General features: G+C 39.7%; 1 protein-coding gene across 2 annotated transcripts in view; it reads left to right on the forward strand.

The window, feature by feature from the left end:
- Window positions 1–16140, forward strand: part of SNX29 (sorting nexin 29) — a 435642-nt gene that overhangs the window by 370744 nt on the left and 48758 nt on the right. For both annotated transcript variants that reach the window (XM_048866549.2, XM_048866552.2), the window contains one exon: window positions 1654–1793. In XM_048866549.2, the coding sequence (XP_048722506.2) occupies window positions 1654–1793 (140 nt within the window). The remainder of the gene's footprint in view (window positions 1–1653; window positions 1794–16140) is intronic.

The following is a 16140-nucleotide window of genomic DNA, read 5'->3' on the forward strand; positions in this document are numbered from 1 at the left end:
TACATTTAGCAATCTGGAAACAGAATACATATTGGCGGTTAAAGTTAAGCACATGCATAAGCATTTGTAAAAATGAAGACTTTCTTTCCAATATTTGACAGAGCAACTCTAAATGTTTAATATTTATTGAGTCCTCCGGGATCCCACCTCATTCTCTTCTTTATACCCCTTATTCCAAAAATACTTCTGTCATGCCAACTTTTCCTAACGGCAAAGATGGCAAAACTTCTTAGAACTTTACTGTACTGCTTCAAAAATCAGACAAGTGGCCAATTAAGCCTTATGCTGGGAGCAGCCGACTCTACCAGTGAGAAGAGCTAACCTTAAACTCAAATCCAATATGTGGCAACCCAGCCTATGAATTTTTTGTTTTTAATTAAATGGAATGGTTTGGTAACATTTTAAACATATTTGCATCTATTATCTTTTTCTAGCAAGAAACAGGAACTTTTACATTTCTAAGCACTTTTCTTGAATAGATTAATAACAATGGTTGAGTAGACACATCTTACACAAAATAGGAACTCAACTCTTCCTTTCAGAGTATCAGCCGTGTTAGTCTGTATCCGCAAAAAGAAAAGGAGTACTTGTGGCACCTTAGAGACTAACCAATTTATTTGAGCATAAGCTTTCATGAGCTACAGCTCACTTCATCTTCCTTTGAGAGCTATAATTGTTTTATAATAGTTTGAGGCTTCATGCCTGAAGAGCATATTCTGACATTTAAACCAGGTGAGCAGAATGCCTGAATTTCTGAGATATAGCTTGTTGGCTCTAATACAAAAAAGAGTCTGATTTCTCAGTAAATCCATTACCGTCTCACTCTAGTGTATTATGCTTGCTGACAGATTGTGTTATACCCTACTATAATTGTGTTTCCCACAGACAAAAATATGCATGTTGTGAAGTTATACAATCTAAGTAGACGTACTATTGTTAGGCTCTCAGCCTGTAAATCTCACAGCAGAATGAGGAATGGTACAGTTATCTCCATTCATTGGTGCCAGAGAAATAAAACATTAACACTTAAATAAAACCTTTTTTCCAAAGCATCCTATCAATGATACATTATGGTAGTTAAAAAAATGGACTGTTGTATAAAATTTCCTTAACAAAATGTGTTACTAAATGGAGGGAGATATGTCTGCTCCTATAGTTAAATATGGGTCCATCGTGAGTTGTATGTATCCAGCTTCTGAAAAGTTCATGATGGGAGGGCAGGGGGAGGAGGAATTAATAAGCTTCTTGGAAGGGAAGAAAAGTACCTCCATTTCCCTAAAGGATTGTATAAGTTGCTAGTCCTGAAAGGGCCTGACATCTGGTCCTTAATAACAGTCCTTTAAAAGAAAACATTTAGTCCATGGAAGAGGCCTTTCTCTCAGGGAAGAATACACTCAGGGTAGACCGGGATAAGTTATATTCAGCATTATGTCAGATAGTCATGGACAGGGTTTTATCCATAACCAAGTTATATAATGTTGAACATGACTTGTCTCTGTCTACACTGACTGCACATGTTTTAGATAATATGTTGCTACAGGTGGCTGAGATAAGCACAAGTCATCAATCAGAATTCATGTCATTATTGCTGTCTGGCATTTTAGAATGGAAAAAATCTTTTTTGTACAATTCAACTTTTTTTTTCTTTTACAGGATGCAAAGTTTGTAGAGGAACGACGCAAACAGCTACAAAATTACTTACGGAATGTTATGAACAAAATTATTCAAACTGTGCCAGAATTCACAGTTAGCCCCAAAAAAGAGACTCTTATTCAACTGATGCCCTTTTTTGTGTAAGTATGTGTCAAACGGACATGCAGTATTCAACAAAATGTTAAGCCTTTTTCTTTGCAGTTTAACGTTAGATGTAATGCACCACCACTGAAATCTCCATTTTATTATAGAAAGAAGTCCACTAGCACGATAAATGCTTTTGATATGTTTAAAGAAATTATACATCTACTGTATTTTTTTCAGCATTTCAAATGTTTCTTTGAATAAAGGTCACTATGGATAAAACTTTCAAAAGCATCTAAATGTTTTAGGAGCCTAAGTCCTTTTGAATGTCACTGGGTACTTTTGAAAATTGTGCTTTCTGGGTTTGGGGAGTTTTGTTTTTATTTTTTGGTGCTCCATTCTACCTTCTTCTCTCCCTCCCCCCATTTAAGTTTTATATACTGGCCAAAATAAAGAATGAAAGGAATCTGACTGATTTTTCAAGGAAAAATGCAGAACTTTTGCAATCTGTGTACTGTTTCATTTACTATAGGAAGGGAGTAATATTACATTCCATGTACAATAATATAGTTGTGTAAATATAAAGATAGGAGAAAATGGCCAGACATACTTCCGTATAACCTGGTTATGTGTTAAGAGTATTTTAACATCAATATATCACCATATCAGAATAGCATTTTTATTTTACCTTTCCATTTTGCTGTAAGCACAGCCCCTTAAAATATGTGTCATTTAAAAATACTAAAATGATAACTAATGAAAACTGTTTTTTGGAGTACGGGGTCAGTCTTTGTCTCTGACACTGTCTTCAAGCGCATTGTGTTATGTCTGATCTTCTTTTGGCCTGAATGTGTAACAGGGGCCTATCCAGCAAGATACTGAATGATGGGAAATGAGAACAAGCAGAATCTTTCAGAAGGAACTCAGCACCTGTAGGATTAGAGCCAGGATGTGCTTAAAGTCTTGAAGGCCCCAACCCTGCTTCCACTGAAGCCATTGGGAGTTCTGCCATTGATCACAAGAGCAGCAGGAATGCGGGCCAGATATGACTGCAATTTTATAATGAAACTGTGCTGTTAACTCAGGTGCAACACGAAGTAGTTGAGGTGAAATTCTAGACTTTATAAGAGCTAAGTATTATAGCTCTTTTTACCAATAGTTCTCAAAGTGCTTAACACATGGCAAATGAGTGGCAGAGTCAGGAAGAACCCAGGTTCTCTGTCCCCTAATCCAGTCCCATCTCCTCTGGAGCATACTGCCCTTTGAATCTGGTTCGGGTAGTATCTAATCATGTATAGTTACTAAACATGTACAATCTGTATATTCATTGAACAGTCCAAAGAATTTACATTCTAAGACTCCATTTCTGGGCCTCCACTGGGATCCACTCAAGTGGATCAGTTTGCACAATCAGGGCCCAATTAAATATGATATATTCCAGAAAAAACAAACCACCTTTGTCGCTTGTACTAATTGCACTATATTGTGCTGCATTTGAGATTTGCAAGTTGAAATGTAGTATTTTCCAGGGCAGAGATCTATATGGATAGAAAGTTGACTGGGAAAAAAACAACATTTATTAGAAAACTTGCTTCCATAGTCTGCTTGTCATTCTCTGACAGGGAAATTTCCATAATTTCAGTATTTTTGTCCAAGATATCACCAGGTTCTTTTTGTTATAAAGTAAAATTGTATGCATACCTTCAAGTTTAATGAGCTAGCATTCCCTGTCTTACACTTAAAACTGCATCTGGTATATTGAGTGTGTGAAAACAAAATTTGCTGACTCTCTTAAAATCTCAGTGGTATTTTGTTTCACTTTAAAGCTAGAAGCAATTTTATGTTGAAAATAAGAATTGCACCAAGGTACACAGTCATGTCATCTTTTAATTTCTCTGTGTCTGTATATAATGATGGCTTCTGATTTCTCTGTACCTTCACCTGTGCTTTCCCAGTGGCCTGTTCCTTACAAAAGACAGGAAGAATACCAAAATATATTTTGTGGCATTCTCGTTGTTGTAGTTGTTCCTGCATTTTGTCATAGTAAAAGTAAATTTGACATGACATATTGAGATTGCTGGCATAAATGATGGGATATCATTTGTAGAGACATAAAAACTTACCTCCTTCTCCAAATAACTCAATTCGTGTAAATTTGCTACAGGTTGTGATGATTTAAATAGTTTTACATTTTGTCACTTCAAAGATCATTAGAGAATTTTCTGTTATTTTAGTTCTTTTTAAAGACATTAATACTTAGGAAATGCTCTATTTCACCTTGTTTCTTAAACAAATGAGGAAAGGAATGTAGATTGTAACCCACATTTAGAATTGAATTTTCATATGAAATCATTATTATTTCTCTGTCTCCTATAATGTTTACTTTTAAGGTTATTAAAACATATTTTTGTTAAATGTGAATTGCTAATAGCTTATCAGCATTATTAGTAATATGGAAGTTGCAACTTAAAATTCAATTTAGAGCTGGATGATTTGATTGATAATCGCTGGTCTTTCATGTCTGGGATTATGATTCAATTCTAACCTGAAACAAGTGGAACATCAGTCGGCAAAAACATATTGCATGTTATTTAGTACTTGTTTACTTCGTTTTTCTGTTTGAGTCCTCAAAATTTTTTTTATCCTCTCATCATTCTGAGATCTCTGTGTTTCTCACCCTGTTTTGTCAACCAGGAGCATGTTCTTTTGCTATAAGGACATAACATATGTTGCCCATCAAGAGCTTTATTAGTGCTATTCTGTGAATTTCCCAAAGGAAGGGATAGAATTAATGGATGCAAAGAGCTGTGTTTGCCACTGATCTAAGCTGTTGCATTTCATTGACTTAAATGGAGTTGCATCCACTTATGCCAGTGGTGAATTTGGCCTAAAGTCTTTTCAATTGTAAATTAATCGTTATCCAGGTAAAAAAGGTTTCAGAGTAACAGCCGTGTTAGTCTGTATTCGCAAAAAGAAAAGGAGTACTTGTGGCTCCTTAGAGACTAACCAATTTATTTGAGCATAAGCTTTCGTGAGCTACAGCTCACTTCATCGGATGCATACAAATTGGTTAGTCTCTAGGGTGCCACAAGTACTCCTTTTCTTTTTTCAGGTAAAAAAGCAAACACAACAAAAAGCAGATAAAAATCTGAATGTTTGGTGCACAATAAAAAAAACCTAGATATAACTAAAGTTACAGATTAACTGAATTGATATGGTCTGAATTTACCTAGATACAAACAAAAATTGGATATTGTTCAAGTTCAAAACATTCTTAGGCTATGTCTACACTACAGAGCTTACAGCAGTGCAGCTTCACCGATGCTAGAGCAGATGCTTTAAACCAATGGAAGAGAGCTCTCCCATCGACTAATTACTTCATCCCCCATGAGCAGCAGTAGCTGCGTTGGTGGGAGAACCTAAAGGCAAATGGGAACGGGAAGGAAGGATATAGAAAGCGTATAGCTGGGTTTTACATAAAGCCCATTACTTTAGCATCTAAGTGCTTCCCAGGCAAATTAGATCTCCTTCTCCTGAATATCGAGCAAAGAACCCTCTCCTGTTAGATCAGAGTGGTAGCCTATGGTGAGTTCCTGAAGCGCCCAATGCACCTATACATGACTGGCAATGCACAGGTCAACTGCAGTCAGGCCAATACCTATAGAATATTCCTACTGGGGCCCACCTTTCCTTAGGTCTAGGAGTGGGGCCTCATAACATATTAAAGAAAAGAGGAGGAAGTCTTGGTCATCATCAGCATCGATGGCCAGGCTTCCTATACTAGGAGTGGAGGTGGCTCGGAAAACACTTCAGTTGCCCTACCTACCAAAGAAATCCTCATCTTTTCCATGCAAGGCCATGGATCCAACACATACCAGCTGTCAATGACTTTAGAACTTTACAAAAACTGTTTTTGAGGCTAACTGAAACCTTGGACATTGAGACAATGGTGATCCATGCATATGCTGTTTAATATTCTCAGCTCCTCAGTGCCAACAAGAATTGCCCTGCCAATTAATAAGGGCACACTGAACACAGCAAAGGGACTGTGGTCCACCCACGCCTAGCTTTCTCCTACTTCGAAGCAAGTAGAAAAGTGCTATCAAGTGTCACTTAAGGGCTTGGAACATTTTTACATGCATCTGACATGAGGGTCCCTTGTGGTAACTGCAGTCCAGAAAAAGACCAGGTCCATGTAAGAGCACTCCAAAAAATAAGGACCCCAATCAACTAGACTTTTCAGTGTAAAGGCCTATTTATCAGCCTTCCTCCAATTCCACATTACAGATTTCCAAGCCTTGTTAGTAAAAGATAGTTTTTCAGTGTAGTTTTTCAGTGTAGTCCCTTCCTAACTAGGCTCCCACAGAACTCTAGAGAGAAGCTGAGAGATGCCATCAAAGAAGGCTAGATGGTAATGAAGATAGTACTACAAGTGGCTTTGGATGAGTCTGATGTGGCCGTTAGATCCATGGCTACAGCGGTAACAATGCACCAACCAACCTGTAACCTGGTTACAGACTTCTGGGATTCCAAATGAAGTTCAAATGATGATAGAGGACTTACCGTTTGATGTAATAGAGCTCTACGGCAACTGGATGAATGAAGCAGTCCATTCCCTAAAGAATTCAAGGGCAACACTGAGATCTTCAAGCATATGCACCCCAGCACTATACTGCAAGTTCTTCTATTGGCAGCGCTCACAATGGCAAAAGCCATCTGACTCCAATAATCACCCAGAAAACATCCCTGTTATATCAGGAGGCGCCTGTCATCCTCTTCCTCTGTCACAGAGGCAGCCGCTTGGATGGGGTGCATGTTGAGAAACATGTCAAGACTATGTCAAATACTATAACGGGGTTCAAAAGAGAGCTACATAGATTCATGGAAGATAAGTCCATCAATGGCTATTAGCCAGGATGGGCAGGAATGATATCCCTAGCCTCTGTTTGCCAGAAGCTGGGATTGGGTGACAGAGCATAGATCACTTTATGATGACCTGTCTGTTCATTCCCTTTGGGGAACCTGCCATTGGCCACTGTCAGAGGACAGGATACTGGGCTTGATGCACCTTTGGTCTGATCCAGTATAGCCATTCTTATGCCAGAGCCAACTGTTGGAAATCATTCCACCTCTTCCATTGGGCATGGTAAGAGATTACAGCCAACAGTTTTGTGCTGGACATCATCCCCTATGGCCAGAATATCCATTTTCGTGCTACGCTTTCTTCCCACTCTTCTTTATTTATTCCTCTTCAAAGACCCTTTTCATGAGACCAAAAGGAAGTGGTTTTGTTATTTTGTTTTGGAGCCATAGAAGAGGTTCCTTGGGAGTAGAGAGGAAGACGCTTTTACTCCTGATATTCCTTATTCTGAACAAGAAAGAAGGTTTTAGTCCCATCATACACCTGACAAGACTGAACAAGTTTATGCACCACCTCAGATTTAGAATGGTAATGCTTGCCTCTAACAGTCTATCTCTTCAAGCTCAGGACTAGTTTGTAGCTCTCGGTTTACAGGACGTGTAGTTCCATATTGCCATCCACCTGGCCTTCAGAAAGTACCTGTAATTTACAGTAGGTCCAAAGTACAGCCTTTCAGATTTTCAACAGTCCTTAGAGTGTTTATGAAATGTCTCTCTATGGTGTTGTCACACATGGGGGGAAAAGGGCATTGGTGTCTATCCATATGTGAGCAACTGGCTGATGACAGGCAGTTCACATCCGGAAACTCTGACAAGCTTTAACTGCACCATCTCTCTGTTCATCCAGCTGAGTCTCCTGATGCACTACAAGAAATTGTCACTTGTCCCATCACAGATGATGGAGTTCATGGGGATCAGGATAGATTCAAGACAGCAAGGGCTTACCCACCACAGGACAGATTCCTCTTGCTTCTGTCATTACTGAAGACAGTGGCAACTGTATGGACGTCCCTCACATTATTAGGCCATATGCACATATATGACGCAACTTGCCAGACTTCTCCTGAATCCACTACAGCTCTGGCCTGGGTCAGTCTTCTCCTCTGGAAAGTATCCACTGAAAAAGGAAGTCCTTATTCTACCTCATGTCCTCATGGTGCTAAACTGCTGACTGCACCCTGATAATGTCCAAAATGGGTTACTGTTCATGACCCTGTCCCCACCAAGATATTAGTCATGGACCTATCTGTGATAAGCTGGGGAATCCACCTGGATCTTTTACAGATACAAGGGATGTAGTCCCCAGAGGACATGCCTATCAATATCTTAGAGCTCAGAGCCTTCAAACTGGCATAAATTATGTTCTTCCCGTGACCTACAACACTTGGTAGTGCAGATACTAACAGGCAATACATTAGCTGTGCACTACATAAACAAGCAAGGGGGTGTTTGCTCTTTCCCCTCCCCTTGAATGGACGCACTCAAGCTATGGAATGGGTGCCATCAGCATGGCATACCCAGTAGTTCTGCACCTTTCAGGAGTCAGCAATGATGTGGCAGACTTACTCAGCAGGCAGTCAGTCACCTATTACAAGTGGTCACCACAGAAATTCATTACCAAGTCATTATTCCATCAGTGGGGGACTCAGTTGATAGACCTGTTTGGCACGAAGGACAAGGCTAAGTATCTGAACTTCTGTGCCAGAGAGTGCATGAGCCCAGGAACGTTGCCAGATGCAGTGGAATCACGACCCTCCATTCACCTTCCCACTGATTCCACTACTTCCCAGGCAAAGCCAGAGAGGACTGGGCCAAACTTATCCTCACAGCTCCCTACTGGCTGAGGCAGTTCTGGCTGACAGACCTGATACAGATGTTCACACAACTATTGATCAGGCAGCCTCCTAGACTGCTCAGACCAGCTGTCATTAGATCGGGTTCAAGTATTCTGTCCAAACCCAAAGTTGCTGCACCTGACTGCCAGGATGTTGATTGCTTGAGCACCATGGAAAGGAGCTGCTTCCTCACACATTCAGGAAATCCTGGCACTGGGCATAAAGCTATCTGTGAGAGAGACTTCTCCAAATGAAATAGATTCTCAATGTGGGCAGCCTAATACAGTATAACCCCTGTGCAGGCCCTGGTATTGAAAATTCTTGACTATTTGCTGTAGTAAAAACACGCTGGACTTTCATTTAGGACAGTAAAAGTCCATCTGGCAGTAATATCAGCATATCATCTACAAATACAGTTGTTCTTTGTCTTCTTTCATCTGACAGTGTCCAAGGGTCTACTGCCTGCTTACCCACCAGTCAGAGATACTACTCCATCATGGGACCTCAACATTGTCCTTCTGAAGTTTATGGAGCTCTTCTTTCAGCCCCTCTCAGAGTGATCCATCTACTATCTTAATCCCAGGCCTGGTCTACACTTAAAAATTAGATTGACCTAGCTATGTTACTGAGGGCTGTGAAAAATTTTGCAGCAGCAGTGCTGTAGTTAGGTTGACCTAAACCCTGGTACAGATGCAGTTAAGTTAACAGAAGAATTATTCCATCAACCTAACTAATGCCTTTGGAGAGATGGAGAGAAAAACTTGTTGATGTAAGAAGCGTCTACACTACAGTGGTACAGCTGCAGTGCCATAGCTGTGCCACTGTAGCGGCTGTAGTGTAGACATACCCTTCAAGAAGAGGGAACAAGCTTCAGACACTCATGGTGGAACCTCTGTATACCTCCATTCCATAAAGAAAAACTAGCACTTACAAAGGCTCTGCTTCTTCCCCCAAGGCTCTACCTTCACTCTGCCTCTTCCCGCCCCTGCTCTGCCCCTCCCCTAAAGCCCCGTCCTCGCTCCACCTCTTCCCACCTCCTCCCAAAGGCCCCTGCCTGTCTGCCACTCACTGCTCTCCACCCTCCCCCAAACCCCTCCCCAAGCCGCCAAACAGCTGTTTGGCGGCTCCCCAGATTAATAGCTGATCGGGGGCACTGCCAAACAGCTGATCGGTGGCACCACTGTTGAGTGCTGAACACCACTATTTTTTTCCGTGGGTGCCTATGAATGCTTAGACCTAATGCAAAATTCTTTCCAAAGGTGGTTTGAGTTCCACCTAAACCAATCAACCTTTGTGCTTTCCTAAATCTCATCTCATGCAAGAGAAGAGGAAGATATGGACATACTCTAGCATATCCAGAGCTCTGCTGTATTACATTGAGAAAACCAAATCTTTTAACACGATCCCCACATCTATTTGTGGTCATAACTGGCCACTCCAAGGTCCCCAGATTATTTCATCCCAAATATTGTCAAAGTAGGTATTGCACATTTTATCTCACTTTATAAGCTGGCTAGTGTACTTCTCCCACTGACTATTAAGGCTCATTCCACCAGAGCTCAAGCAACATCCTTGGCTTGGAAGGACACAGCTGTTGTAACAATCAACATAACCATGTCTTTGGGGAAGCTCATAAAGAATTTGTGGCAACAGAGCAAAATTGGCATCAAAATAAGTGCAAAAGGATACAATAATTTGGAACAGACACTAATTAAAATTACTTAAGGAAAAAAACTTGTTACTCTGGATAATGGATAAAATAAATTGATAAATAGTTCTTTGGAGTTGTGCATAAAATTTTGCCCTGGTAGTAATGAAATTATGTAAAGAGTGGTAGTTTGCTACGGAATCTATAATGGATTATAGGAGGTTTTCTGGAGGTTCTTCATTGTTTTTATTGACCACCTTATTAGAGATAATTTGATCTGATTTTCTTTGTGGTTCTATTCATAGAATCATAGAATATCAGGGTTGGAAGGGACCTCAGGAGGTCATCTAGTCCAACCCCCTGCTCAAAGCAGGACCAATCCCCAATTAAATCATCCCAGCCAGGGCTTTGTCAAGCCTCACCTTAAAAACTTCTAAGGAAGGAGATTCTACCACCTCCCTAGGTAACGCATTCCAGTGTTTCACCACCCTCCTAGTGAAAAAGTTTTTCCTAATATCCAACCTAAACCTCCCCCACTGCAACTTGAGACCATTACTCTGAAAAATGACTTTATAAAAATAGCATTGTGAGTTCTATAAATAGGAGGGTCCTTGTCAAACAAAAAGGAGGGTACTTGTGGCACTTTAGAGACTACCAAATTTATTTGAGCATAAGCTTTCGTGGCCTACAGCCCACTTCATCAGATGCATGCAGTTGAAAATACAGTAGGATGATTTTATATACACAGAGAACATGAAACAATGGGTGTTACCATACACACTGTAACAAGAGTGATCAGGTGAGCTATTACCAGTAGAAGAGAAAAAAAACCTTTTGTAGTGATAATCAAGATGGGCCATTTCCAACAGTTGACAAGAACGTGTGAGGAACAGTGGGGGGGGGGGGAATAAACATGGGGAAATAGTTTTACTTTGTGTAATGACACATCCACTCCCAGTCTTTATTCAAGCCTAATTTAATGGTGTCCAGTTTGCAAATTAATTCCAATTCAGCAGTCTCTCATTGGAGTCTGTTTCTGAAGTTTTTGTTGTTGTAATATTGCGACTTTTAGGTCTGTAATCGAGTGACCAGAGAGAATCATAGAATATCAGGGTTGGAAGGGACCTCAGGATGTCATCTAGTCCAACCCCCTGCTCAAAGCAGGACTGATCCCCAGTTAAATCATCCCAGCCAGGGCTTTGTCAAGCCTGACCTTAAAAACTTCTAAGGAAGGAGATTCCACCACCTCCCTAGGTAACGCATTCCAGTGTTTCACCACCCTCCTAGTGAAAAAGTTTTCCCTAATATCCAACCTAAATCTCCCCCACCGCAACTTGAGACCATTACTTCTTGTTCTGTCATCTGCTACCACTGAGAACAGCCTAGTTCCATCCTCTTTGGAACCCCCTTTCAGGTAGTGGAAAGCAGCTATCAAATCCCCCCTCATTCTTCTCTTCCGTAGACTAAACATCCCCAGTTCCCTCAGCCTCTCCTCATAAGTCATGTGTTCCAGTCCCCTAATAATTTTTGTTGCCCTCTGCTGGACTCTTTCCAATTTTTCCACATCCTTCTTGTAGTGTGGGGCCCAAAACTGGACACAGTACTCCCAGATGAGGCCTCACGAGTGTCGAATAGAGGGAAACGATCACGTCCCTCGATCTTCTGGTAATGCCCCTACTTATACATCCCAAAATGCCATTGGTCTTCTTAGCAACAAGGGCACACTGTTGACTCATATCCAGCTTCTCTTCCACTGTAACCCCTAGGTCCTTTTCTGCAGAACTGCTGCCTAGCCATTTGGTCCCTAGTCTGTAGCGGTGCATTGGATTCTTCCGTCCTAAGTGCAGGACTCTGCACATGTCCTTGTTGAACCTCATCAGATTTCTTGTAGCCCAATCCTCCAATTTGTCTAGGAGAATGAAGTGTTCTCCGACTGGTTTTTGAAAGTTATAATTCTTGACGTCTGATTTGTGCCCATTTATTCTTTTACGTAGAGACTGTCCGGTTTGGCCAATGTACATGGCAGAGGGGCATTGCTGGCACATGATGGCATATATCACATTGGTAGGGTGCTTTTTATAAGTGCCCAGCCCTGTATACTCAACCTGGAATCTTAAAGTCAAGCTGTATTCTTGTCAAGATTCTGTAAATAGAATTTAGGCCCCAGGCCTCTGTGAATAGAATTTAGATCCAGGCCCAGAAGTCCACCCTTGTTCAGAAGCTTGAAAGATCAGGGACCCAGTTAACAATTCTTTCAGTGATGCACAAGCCACAATAAACACCAGCTCACTCTTCTGTACTTGGTTCTGTAGTGATAACAGGTGAAAAAAGCAGTAAACATTCATTTTAGTCATGAAAGTTAGCAGATTTCACAAAGAGAGCAAAAGTCTTTTGAATAAGGTCGCAGCATTTTTATCTAGTGCCTTTTTAAGGTCCTGTTTTAATCTGAAATGCTTGATATCGCAAGGTTACACGAAGCATGAGAAGTATCTTTTCACTTCAACATCACTTTTCATTTCACACCCAGGGAACTGATGGGATTGCACTAAGGCAAGTTGTGGTAGTGCATCCATGTTAGCCATTGTTTGGGTGCTTTTCTACCCTGTCCACACTAGCACTCTGATCCATTGTTACAGTTGTACTGCACTCTGAGAACCTGGCCCACAGTTTCCAGCACTTGTTTGTAGAAGATTTCAAAATGCTTTCTGGGAGCCCAAGGATTGTGGGAGAAGGGTTCAAATTCCCACAAATCCTGTGAACCTTTTTGAGGCATTTTTTCAAATGGAATTAGGAAAAATGTCAGAGCTCTCTCTTTGCTGGAATAGACCATTTCCAATGAGAATATTAATGAGGTCCTGGAAGACCTTAAAAACAAACAAAAAATAAATATCAGCATATTTCCCAGGCATCTCTCAGTTGTGATAAATGATAAGATCTTTTTTACAGAGGTATCAGGGTCAGTTTATCTCTTCACCTAAACAATAATTATCAGTGATATCAGAGGACCTTTCAGACATAGACAGAAACAATGAACCAGAGAAGGCAACATCATCCCAATGTCTCATATGGGGACTCTTTCTCCTTTAATTGAGCGTCATGAAATAGCATTAACACTGATGGGTTTTAAATACTATCCAAAATTACTGTGATTCAGTTCTACCACCAAACCCTCCCTGTCCCATCTATCCCATAAGAGCCTCTTATCTCTCATCTCATTGGAGTTTCTGAACTCCTTCTATGGGAACTGAAGTCACTCAGCAACTTGCAAGAATTGGCCCTTACGTTGATAACTTTATTACATCCTTTGGTAGAAACCTTGATTTTGTACTTGAAATTGTCTGTATTTTTTCCAATCTGTAGATGTCTGTTTTTAATAAAGCACATTTATTGTAAAATATTAATTATAAATTAATGTAGTAATAAATTAGATATAATGTGTATTTCCATTTAAGCTGTGTAACAAATGTATATGTTTCCTGAAGGGGTTACCTTTCTCTTAAAAAGGGTTTGCAGATGCCAAACAGTTGTGGGTTGAGCTTTCAGACTGTGAAGCAAAGACTAGTGTTATCTCAGAGAGCAGAAAGTGAAATTCTCTAATACAAGTAAAAAAACCCTCAGGGCGCTGAATCTATGTATTAGAAAGCACTGAAATGTAAAATAACAAAAATAATTATTCACAAATAATTACATGTACTTACATTGAGTGTTTTCTCCTCACTGAAAAATTACACACAAACACTCCCAACAATGTAAAAAGGAATAATCCAAGAGCAGTTAGTTCCATCTCAAGTGGCGCCCTATGTCTATAAATCTTTAAGACCAGGGATATTAATTCACTTGAGGTCCTAAAATGTGAAAATGTTCAGTGGAAATTTAAAAATATTCTCTTTAAACATATACACACTGAACATTAAACACCTGACGTTAATTAATAGTGCTGCTACCAAGACTAGGACTTCAGTCTCTGTTTATTTTCTTTTTAAGTATAATGATTTTATATCATAATTTAAGCACTGACCTTATTGCTCAAATGATTTGTAATGTGCCATTGTTATAAAGTGAAAACAAATTTTGTTTTGAGGCCCAGATATGGTTAGCAGTCTGTAATATGGCCATTTGAACCAGTTTGCTAACATTTCCTTTTCATTGCTATAGCAAATACTGGTGGGTTTTGATGGAAATTTAATTGGCCTGTGATTCCTAATGCTATGAGCTCTCATCTGAATATGCTCATCTTCTCTTTTTTATGTGACTGTCCTTCTACAAGATATTTTTAATCCTGGTTCATGGCTGTTACATTTTAATGCTGTATTAGATGAAACACAAAGTTGGTCTAGCAGTTTCCTTCATAGATAGCTTTCATTTCATAGTATACAGATGACACTTTTTTTTTACTTGAAATTTGCCTAGTATAGATTAAACAGCCAACTCAATATGTAGTGAAGAACTGGACACTGGAACAGATTCTCCAGTTCAGTAAGTTCAGGTCTCCTCCTGATCTAACTCACGCTGGGCAGCACTGAATCAGGTTGCTGTAATCAAGCGCCTGAGGCTGCCACTGTCCACTATGTCTGAGCACAGCCTTTCTTTCTTTTTAAATGAACAATTGTACTCATGATTGGTATGTCATATACTAGTAGCACTTGTTATAGCAAGTACACTTATATTTTTAAATAAAATTTCAGTCTGTCCAAAGAATGTCACATGTTAACTCTTGATAAATACATATATCAGAATTATAGTCAACTTTTTCAACAACATTATTCCCTGTTCTGCCCATTTAAATGCTTACATCTTAAAAATCATATGTAATTTTAACATACTATTTATTTTTAGTGTGGTTCTATTCTGAAAAGTGACTTTGTAAAAGTGGTGTTGTGAGGTTTCATGGTTTGTCTCAGGGTTTGTCTATACTGCAAAAAACAAAAAAAACGGAACCTGCAGCACCAAGTCTTAGAGCCCAGGCCAAGTGACTCAGGTTTGCTATGCTCCCACTATAGGGCTAAAAATAGTAGTGTAGTAGTCCAACTTGGGCTGGAGGGTGGATCTCAGAACCTGGGCTCCTGCCCAAGAGGGAACGTCTACTCTGGTCTTCATTTGACCTAGGTTCTAAGTAGGGCTGTCAATTTAATTGCAGTTAACTCACACGATTAATTCAAAAAAATTAATTGCGATTAATCGCAGTTTTAATCACACTGTTAAACAATAGAATCCCAATTGAAATTTATTAAATATATTGACTTCAATTACAACACAGAATACAAAGTGTTCAGTGCTCACTTTATATTGTTATTTTCATTACAAATATTTGCACTGTAAAAATGCTAACAGAAATCATATTTTTCAGTTCACCTCATAGAAGTACTCTAGTGCAATCTCTTTATCGTGAAAGTGCAATTTACAAATGTAGATTTTTTTTTGTTACATAACTGCACTCAAAAACAAAACAGTGTAAAACTTTAGAGCCTACAAGTCCACTCAGTCCTACTTCTTGTTCAGCCAACTGCTAAGACAAGCAACTTTGTTTAGGAGATAATGCTACCTGCTTCTTATTTACAATGTCACCTGAACAAGTGTTCACGTGGCACTTTTGTAGCCAGCATTACAAGGTATTTATGTGCCAGATATGCTAAACATTCATATGCCCCTTCATGCTTGAGCCACCATTCCAGAGGACATGTTTTCATGATGATGATGCTCGTTAAAAAAATAATGCATTAATTAACTTTGTGACTGAAATCCTTGGGGGAAAATTGTATGCCTCCTGCTCTGTTTTACCCTCATTCTGCCATATATTTTGTGTAATGGCAGTCTCAGATTATGACCCAGCATATGTTGTTCATTTTAAGAACACTTTCACTGCAGATTTGACAAAACGCAAACAAGGTACCAATGTGAGATTTCTAAGGATAGATACAACACTTGACCAAAGGTTTAAGAATCTGAAGTGCCTTCCAAAATCTGAGTGGGACAAGGTGTGGAGCATGCTTTCAGATGTCT

The sequence above is a fragment of the Caretta caretta genome, chromosome 10 (assembly GCF_965140235.1).
Source record: "Caretta caretta isolate rCarCar2 chromosome 10, rCarCar1.hap1, whole genome shotgun sequence".
In the NCBI taxonomy this organism is placed as follows: domain Eukaryota; kingdom Metazoa; phylum Chordata; order Testudines; family Cheloniidae; genus Caretta; species Caretta caretta.